General features: G+C 40.3%; 1 protein-coding gene across 8 annotated transcripts in view; it reads right to left on the bottom strand.

Moving 5' to 3' along the window:
* Positions 1-999: 999 nt before the first annotated feature.
* PRDM16 (PR/SET domain 16) overlaps positions 1000-9774 on the bottom strand; it is a 454451-nt gene continuing 445676 nt past the window's right edge. For all 8 annotated transcript variants that reach the window (XM_043499846.1, XM_043499847.1, XM_038376894.2 and 5 more), the window contains one exon: positions 1000-7458. In XM_043499846.1, coding sequence (XP_043355781.1) covers positions 7324-7458 — 135 coding nt within the window. In that variant the 3' untranslated portion in view covers positions 1000-7323. The remainder of the gene's footprint in view (positions 7459-9774) is intronic.

Here is a 9774-nt window from a genome sequence, read left to right as displayed (position 1 = left end):
TTAAAAAGAAAAGGAGTACTTGTGGCACCTTAGAGACTAACAAATTTATTTGAGCATAAGCTTTCGTGAGCTACAGCTCTCTTCTCCAAAACATCCAGAAGTTCTGCTTAAAAGATCTCTTGCTGCATTTCAGATGTGGCCATGTAAAGGTTATGCTCATTAAGGTCATTCTGCAGTATTTATTTACAATGCAAATATCCTGCCAACTTGGGGTAGGCCCTGTTCAAGTGGTCACCACAGGTGCTTTACTACTGAAAAGTGAGTTCTTGCCATTTGTGCTCTGTCAGACAGAGTTGCTTAGACTTGTCCTTATCCTCAGAGCAGTCCTCGTTGGCCTTCTCTGAAGAAATACGGCCAGCACTTTAGAGTTCCTCTTGCCATTGGAGAATCCCTCCTGGGTCTCTAGGTCCATGTGATGTGTAACTTACAGTGGAGAAAAGAATTGACTGACCTAACTCTGTGTTAGAAGACAGCAACAACAATGGAGTGGGTGGGTGGAGGGAATCCAAGATGCTGTTTGCCACAATTGAGACTATGAAAAAGTCCCAAACCCAAACTTTTACAAACCCATCTTTCCCCACACCTTAAACCAAACAGCCATAATAGGCCCCATCCCTTAAACAAACCTGTATTCCCATGAAAACTCATGGGGTTGCTGGTGAGTTTGTTAGGCCCAAACATCTTTATTATGATTTCTCTACTGTCAAAATGAAAATGCTGGACCACTTTCAGGCATCACTTTGTCGTACTTTGTCTTGTGCCAAGAAAGTTCGCAGGGCCATTGCTTAGAAAAGCACACAGGTTTATTGCATATCAATCTCATGTATAAATTCATTGTAGCATTGGAAAGATTACATTTGGTATACATTCCTATTCTACAGCATTAACCTCAAAATCAGCTTTCCTATTCATTATTTTAAAGGTCTTTCTCTACACAAATACATTTGCCTTTTATCACAAGCATCAAAATGAAATTTGTAAAATCGCTTTTTTTAATTATTTTCTACACTTCATATCTTTTATTTCATTATGCTCCCAACACAGCGATTTCATATTAATTAATAACTGCCATCTCTTTTTTTTCCTTCCTTGGCAGTTCAAGGCTCCTAGCCTTGGACGCAAAACCTAATCACATATACAATAAGTGCATCTACAGAATTTTTTTTCTTTTTGATAAAAATTTCACAAACAGACACAATAATGACTGCTAAACACAAGTCATGCACAGTTTACTTATAAACATAACAGAAGCAATATACAATCAAGAATGATATGGAACAAGCACCATCCTCTTTCTCAATGTTTTTTAAACATATGAAAACCAGACATTTACAATTGATTTTTTTTAAAAAAAAACAAAACACTATACAGTTCTAAAGGAAAAACACAAACAAACCCTAAATAAAATCTGTATTGTAACAATGGGAGAAGGAATGACATATGATGCACAGATTTATGATTTTTGCAAGCATAATATATATATGTTTTAAATTACATCTTCTGCAGGCTGAAAATGACATCAGGGCAAAACAACTCTTACTTTTGAAGAGAGTGACGAGAACGTAAAAACACATTGAGAAATATTTTCAGAATTACTTTGTTCACACGTGAATTGCACATTTGGAAATCAAAGCTGCCTTTTTCTTTTCCTCTCTCTTTTTCGTTCTTTTCCAAAAGTGGTAATAAGAATCAATGACAGAATAAAGAAAAAATATTGGAATAATGCAATAACATTTTAATCACAGTATCACTCAACACTACAGAGAAACAGTTTCATGGCTTTAAACACTACTGACCATCAACTAGGAGCAGAGCTTTTGCCCTCATGTTACCAACACAAATCTGAGCAGATTGTTTCACTCCTGCTTGTTTTTAAACAGGCAGCAAAGTGCAGGTTCCTACACCATGATGCTTCCCCCCCATCCCCACCACACACACACACAGACACACACACACACACACACACACACACACACAAAATACAGCACGTAAAAATTGAATGTAAGTCAGTAGATTGAAATAGGCTGGAGGGGTGAGAGGGGGCTTACAGTCCAGTGCTTTGATGCTTAGAGTCTAAACATGTTAATATGTCATTGTGCAAGTGCTTTCATAAATGTTTCATATGAAATGAAAAAGAGAAGCAGTTTTCAATAACTATTGAATTTCTAAGTGCTGATTTTGGGGAAATCGAGAGGCTCCACTAATCGTTTTGAGCAAGACAGAAAATCCTAACTTTGTTTTTTGTCCTGGAATGCAGTGTAGCATTTCAGCTCATGTTTTGTTCTTAACCCTTTCAGTTTGGTTTGCTGCTAGCATGCTGCTCTGCCGGCTGGGCTCTGATCATCCAGTGATGTAAGGGCATGTCGGACCCAGCTGGTATGTTCAGCAACACAGTAGATGCCTTCTGTAAGGAGGCACCAGCAGCCCAGCAAGTGTCTTCAACAGGAACATGCCTGTATGTCTAACAGCAAATCTGGTGCATTCTACCTGGACATACCTGGATCGTCCAAAAACAAAACAAGTGCATTGTACCTGGATGGACCTGGCACATTCCGTAGCACAGCAGTTGCATTGCACCTTGAACATTCTGTATCTGCCAAGTGATTAATATCATTATTTTGAATGCTGGTATCTGAGTGAGCAATAGAAAGGAGTAGCAGGAATTTTTTTTTGTTTTTATAATTAGCTCATATATAAAATTTCTAAATAAAGTAGCAATCAGTAGAAGGAAGGGTCCTTCCGTCTTACAGTTTTATTTCAGCAGTACTGAACAGTTTGGCATAGCCAGAGGCTGCTAATAGCCTCCTTGGATCCACCTAGTGATTTGAACAATAACACAGCAGGTCCCATTTCTCACCCCCCGCTATTATGGCAATATGGCTACCTGCTGCAGACATGAAAACAGGTAAAATAAATAGCCCCCATCCAACAAAATTCTTAGTTATAATCACCTCTTGGATGGTACCGTTGATTTCAAACAATTACCAGGCCTTATGGAAATCACTCTAACTCCACCCCTTGATGTACCACATCAACAGCATTGGTTCCTGAGCATAATATGTTAGTGGTGTAGGGTGCACATGAGCTACATAGCTGCAGCAGAGGTCCCAGATCCTTCCCCTGGCTAGTTCTAAAGGAGAGTCTAAGTTCTGATTGTGGGATCTTTCTTGCCTCTATTTATTCTTGACATAAGCAAGTCTCAGGAAACATCCTTCAAAATAAGCGATTGGTTTTTTGATAAAGCCCCAAAAACATTAGCTACAAATCGCAACGTTTTGAGTGCAATTAAAGAAGGGGCTAAAGGATAAACATAAATTGGATTAGGCATTGTATTTGCTTATCTTGCTTGGAAAAAATCTTAAAATGTGTAGCCAGTGCTGGTTTAGAGAAGTCTGGATACTTAAATTGACAGAGACCAGCTAGAAGAAAAGGAAGGAAACAAAGTGTGGTCTTTTTTTGTTTTTTAAGTAACAGGAAACAGAAAAAAATCATTTTATGATTTAAAAAAATTTCATCTTCTTAATATAGGGCTAGACTGTGTCACCCTTACTCATGGTGATTGGTAACGAACTCCTCAAAGAGCCCTGTTCAAATCAGTAAGCTACTCAGCCCCAGAAATGGTGGCACACCCTGGTCCCTAGAAGGTAAACAGATATTGCTCATTGTCAGGCACAATTAAGAGCTTTTAACACATTGTTCTTTTGAAGAAACAATGCAACAAATAACAGGGCAGTGTCCACAGACTGGAGGGAAGACAAAAAAACATTTCTGTTTCTAAGATCTTTGCCCATGATTTGGAGATGAAGTCACCATGGCAAGTTATCCCCATACATGGAGAAGCAAGGCTGACCCCCTCTTCAAAAACCCATGCCAACTACTTACAGACAAAACTTAGGATCGGACCCTGCAAATACCTACTTCTGCTCTTAGGGCTTGATCTTGCAAAATGCAGAGCACTCTTGCCCCGATCCAGAAAGAGACATTAGCATGTGCTTAACTTTAAGCATGTAGTAGTCCCATTGATTTCAAAGCACAGGCTTACCCATTTTAACTGAATAGGGACAGATGTGCTCCTATGCTTAAGGTTAAGAATGTGCTTAAGTGCTTACTGTGGGGAGTACTATGTGGTAAGCACTGTCGGTGATAGTGTTGATAGGAGTGGGCCTCTGAGCCTTAATCCTGCAAACACATACATAGTCCCATTGATTTACTTTAAAACTACACGTTTGCAGGATGAAACTTCACCTTGCAGGGTTCTTCTGGCGTATGTTTGTTTCTCGAAAGAGTGAATATTTTAGTGATATAATATTGCTGACAACCTCGCTATATACTATACCATTTTATTTTTAGAAGAGCCACCTTTTAGTTCTGGTAATTATACCAGTTACTTTTGTAAATGGCTACAAATGCCAACTGAATCAGTGTTATCCTGCAGCTACCCATCTACACTGCTCCATTTGTATGTCAGGTATTTACAAGGCAAAGATTGCTTATAGTTAACAAAAATTATACTGATGGGATTTTGTTTCCATTCCTTTATAAAAATAAGCACTGATTTCTCCCCTCCCTCCCCCAAATATGGCACATTTGCATTGCATGCCATCCTGGCTACAATATGGAATTTCACAGTTGTTTTTATTTACAGTTTTTGTTGCTTTATTTCTCTCTCGCTCGCTCTCTCTTTTTAGTTTGTTTCTTCTGTTTTTTATTAAGGGCATGTTGGAAGGGTTTTTTGTTTTGTTTTTGTTTTCTTGTTGTGATATTTTTTCCAAACAATAAAAGAAATAAATAGAACACATCCTACATGCAAATGTAATTGAAACTCAAATTTAACAAAACATGATTGTCGGGAAAAGCGGCAGCAAGAATAGCAGGATTATTTAGGGTCATTTGGCACATAAAAAAAATCTACTCCCTGGTTATCAATCATACAACATACAACCTTAATTACACAATTTTGGTCCTTCACTAGATACTTATATTAACATTATTTCTTCACAATAATGATATCCAATGCAAAAAATACTGTTAAGGAAGAAATAAAATAAGAAAAGAATTAAAAAAAAATTACAAGTTATATACAGATTAAGGTAAATTCCATTAGGAAAAAAAACAATTATTTTATTATTTTAAATTGGCCCCTATGGGAATAATTTAAAGCCCAAGTGAATGGCAAGTACTGTAATGTTAGCATAGGCAGACGTGCCAGGGAAAGGAATGTTCCGTCTGACTCTTAGAGACTGGTTTCTTTTGACATTGTCAGTTCTTGGGCTACACTTAGTCAAGAGCTTTGTGCAAACATTTGAAACTGGGGAGGGTATAGATCACTGTTGGATTCAGAGCCTTCAGCGCATATACATGATGACTTGGAGAAACTAGCAGGAGGGTTGTCGTCTTTCCCTGGGTGAACTATGGAGAATTATTTGATGCTGCTAATTATCCTTTCATTCCCTCTACCCCAGTGGCAAACAGAGGTGCAGCCCCAGGGGCCAGCTGAGTCCTCATGGCTGACTTCTCTGGAATATGACGTGTGGCCCATCAGGACTGCAAATCTCAGCATGCAATGCGCCACTGTAATCTGAGCAATTGCTTCCAGATGGAGCATTGCATGCTGGAACCTCCTCTACTGCCATGATCTGCATCTTCATATTCAACAGCAGAGCAGCTGCAGTCTGTTCCTGCACATATAAATTAGAGGCCCAATCTCACAAACACTTACTAGTAGATGTGTTTACTTCTGTGAGAAGCTTCTCTGAAGTCAGCTATTGACCCAGTTCTGCAAACACTGACTACTAGGTGTAGCACTTACTACAAGTGTACATGCAGCTTTAAGTGTTTGGAGCCTGGTCCAAAGTCCATTGAAGTCAGTGGAAAAACTGCTAGAGTCAGGCTTGTACAGAATTGGGTCCTTAGAGCATCTGGAGGCTCCTGGGTGAGTTGCTGATGCAGCACTCAGATGGGCAAGTTTGTAGCACCTCTGATTCAACTTAAAATCACTTGGTGGCAGGCACCTGTCTTACCTTCAGGCAGCCCTGATTCTGTAACACCATATCTAGACATTTCTCAGCGCACACATTAAAATGTCAGAGTAGCCAATGTTATTCTTGTAATATTTCTAACCCCTTTCAGAATTATGTTCAGGTTTAGCTTTACCTATAAAAATCACAGCTAGAACACCAGGTTGTTATTACAATGTAGAAATAGCACAAACTAATGTCACAGGATTTCTGGAGGCTGCTTTATGTCAGCAAAAGAGCTGAGACTTCAAAGCAATTTAAAATCATCCGTAAAAATTGCAATTAATTTTAGATCTAGAGAGAAAATACATTTCCTTAGCCACATGCTTGAGGAGTTGAGCTGCACTCATAAGGTTATTAAAAACAAGGATTTTTTTTAGCCATATTTTCAAAATTATGGGGTAAATGATGGCAGGGTACTTGGCATAAGCAACCACCAGCAAACCAACACAAGGGCACAGGGCAGAGGTTTCTCCCCCAACTTTGAAGAGAGAGCATTTGAAAGACCCTCTGGGAGAGAAACTACATAGCAGCTTTCTAGGGTCGAGCTTACGGGGCATTGTCTATGTATTTGTGTGCATGTATGAGCTGCCCCAGCAACGCTCCTGCACCAATTATTTTTGCTCTTGGCAGAAGCTAGCCCTGTTTGGACATTGCATGTTGGGGAGCGTGGCTTCCCACAACAGCGACTCACAACAACACTTTGCAGTGTAAAGATGAGTGCTGTTGTGGGGGGTGCAGAATTTCACACTCTTTCAAAGAGCCAAGTTAAGTAAAATAGGTCAAATTCACCATTCCTTGGTATAACGCTGGTGACTATATCAGAATTATACCAGGGATGGATCAGTTCTAGATCTCTCCCCCGCCCCATGACTGCTATTCAACTGAAGTGAATGTGGTGTGTGAGGGGGGCAAGGGGTCGAATGACTTCAAGTTTTAGTTTATCAGCAGAAACCAGCTGGCTCAGTTATATTGTCTTGTAACTGTAAAGGGGCCAGTATTTGATTGCACCATTGCAATTCACTTATGGTTTACACTATTCTTAGAGATGGTGGAATCCTAGGACTGCTTCAGAGCTATCCAGTTTGGAGAGTTTCTTTTTAACAAATTAGAAACCAACAACTTGTGGATAGATACAAATTTGCGAATTGTAGGGTAGATGTGACAGGTTTATTCTCCCAGACAAAAGCCCAGACGACTCCCTGCGGCCCTCTGATCCATCTTCTGCGTGCTAGAATTTCTGATAGGGCAGTCACAGCATCACCACCTCCTCACTCGGACTCTGAACCAGCACCTTCTCGACTCGTCAGAGATGGTTGATGGGATTAAAGGTCCCCGACTCTGAGGCTGCTCCTGCCATGTTCAACCAAGCATCCAGAGAATTCTGGGAAGAAGTGTGAAGGGGAGCGTTCTCAGAAAGGGACAGCATCATTGCATAAGCCTAAAGGCGGGGAAGAAGCAGAGAAAGGGGAATGGGTGAATACACACTCCTGGTCCTGGAATAATCCACATGAAGTATAGAGTCATTTAACTATTTACATACCAGAAACTCGGGACAGTCAGTGCCATTCACTTTGGTGTGGGCTGGGAATCCTACCTGCCAATTCATACTTATGTTCACACATGAGGAAAACCCATGGACCTTGCCATAGAGTTTTACCAGGAAGCAGTGGGTTTAACTTGCTTCCTTCCTTGCACCTTGCACTTCATGACAAATGCTGACACTTGCATCTAGGCTCCTCTCCTATAGGACATTACTTTTCCCACCGAACATATCCCGGGAGTTCTGGCCTTGTTTTTTCACATAGTTTTCAAAAGTGCATATGAAACTGTGTGCGTTGCTGACTGAGTCGTGCCGATCCCCCCCACCTGGGCATGATAACTTTGCGGTACATCTGGGACAGGACAGGAGCTCATGCCTGTGAAACTTTGGCCTTCAGAAGTTATTGTTGACTCATAAAAGGAGAAGTGTAAATGGGGGTTCATATATATAGGACAAAAGTGATTCAGTGGAGATGAGCTTGCGCATGGCATGTTGTTTCATTTACTGAGCATTTCCATTGTGTCTGGAGGGAGTTGGAGCGGGTGTGTAGTGTGTGTCCATTTGGCAGTGTAAGCATGGTGTGTGTTTGCAGGCATGACTGTGTGTGCTCATTGCAGCACTACCAGCTGACAAAGCCTAGTCTGTGAATGCGCAGAGACCACGGCTTACTGTAGAGTAATTTGGTTGCTTTGCTGCTACCCAGGCCTTCTCCTCCTCCACTTTTGTTTTTCTCATCCATTTTTTGCATCTTGTCACAACCCAGGTCCTGATCCTGCAAAGATTTATGCAAGTGCTGAACTTTGCACATTGTGAGTTAAAATCTAGGGAATTATCCACGGTGTGTAACGTTAAGTACGTGTATAAATCTTTGCAGGCTAGGTGCCCTAGATTGGATGCTCTCTTTACTGCAGATGTCTGTACAATGCTTAACACAAATTTAATAAATAACAGTAATAAAACTTCCCCAAAACTCCAAATACAACTTCCCCCTCCTCCAAAGGAAGCTTAAATTCAGATCCAGTTCTCAGTCTGCTGCTACTCTGAAACCAGTCTGACCATTGTATCTCATGCTCGTCTGTATGTGCTGCAGGGCGTTCTGCTTTATGGGTGTTTGCATGGATGTGTGCATTTCAATACTACAGTGACAGTGAGCCAAAATTGATAGAAAGGTAAGATTTCTGTGCTGGTCTGAGCGAGATAAATATTATTTTCCCACCATATTGCCTGCACGTAATACATGCAGAACAGAGAATTTTAAATTGTCCAAGTTATATCATATCTGACAATATGTAAGATGTCTTAGATCTCCCTTACTACAAAATTACTTTAAAAACAATCATGTGCCAGATCTAACATTGCAGTCAAGAAAAATCAAGTTGTGCCTAAATAGTTAGTATACTCAGCATATTAGTAGAAGGACACAGACAGAGGCATGCAAGTGGCTTGTGTTGAAAGTATAAATGAGCTCTTTTTTCACTAGAAAAGAACTTCAGTGCTATCTTCATAGCCAAAATACTCCCTTAGGTGCAGTCAAATCTGTACAAAATATCCACACTTCCAACAGGCAAACCCCACCTCAACTTCCTGGCCCCAGTCTTAAGCAGTCACTATAAAGTAGCCTTAGGGTTTCCAGCACAGTCCTCTTTGATCTTTAATTAAAGACCCATGTCTATTAGGCAACTGCATTTAGTTGCACCTTTGGGTGATCTTTAAGATAAATTATATTATATTCCTGTTGCTTAGAGGACAGAACGACGCCAAGTACAGTAGCTGATCTCATCCCCAGTAAAACCTGAAGCAGAGGTAAATATTCTCAAACCTGCACTAGTATTCTTAAAAGAAGCATTTGAACTATGTGGCCTCTTTTAAGCAGATAAGAACAGATGGTTAATGGAAAAAAGTTTGCAGGTTTTGTGCAGATTGTTTCTCTGAAGCTTGTCTCAACGTATCCTCTTTGTTCTAGTAATGTGGCTGGACATCTCACAGAACGGCAGCCTCATGAGATCTGTTGCTGCTTTATTTGGACCAGGATGCAAACTTCATGAGAACAGAGCCTCTCGTGCCATTTCTGTTTATGGCAAAACCAGCGAGCACAGAGCCATGCTAATTTAAAAAAAAAAAAGTTTTCCAAGCTCTTTCAAATTTCAGGATTTTGTTTTGAGTTTTGGAAGAAGGCCTGCATCAGCTTTTGCTGTGCCTGAACTGGTATGTCTT

This window comes from Dermochelys coriacea, chromosome 18 (genome assembly GCF_009764565.3).
Source record: "Dermochelys coriacea isolate rDerCor1 chromosome 18, rDerCor1.pri.v4, whole genome shotgun sequence".
Lineage (NCBI taxonomy): Eukaryota > Metazoa > Chordata > Testudines > Dermochelyidae > Dermochelys > Dermochelys coriacea.
Note: the sequence above shows the minus strand (reverse complement) of the source record. Positions and strands in the feature narration are given on the sequence as shown.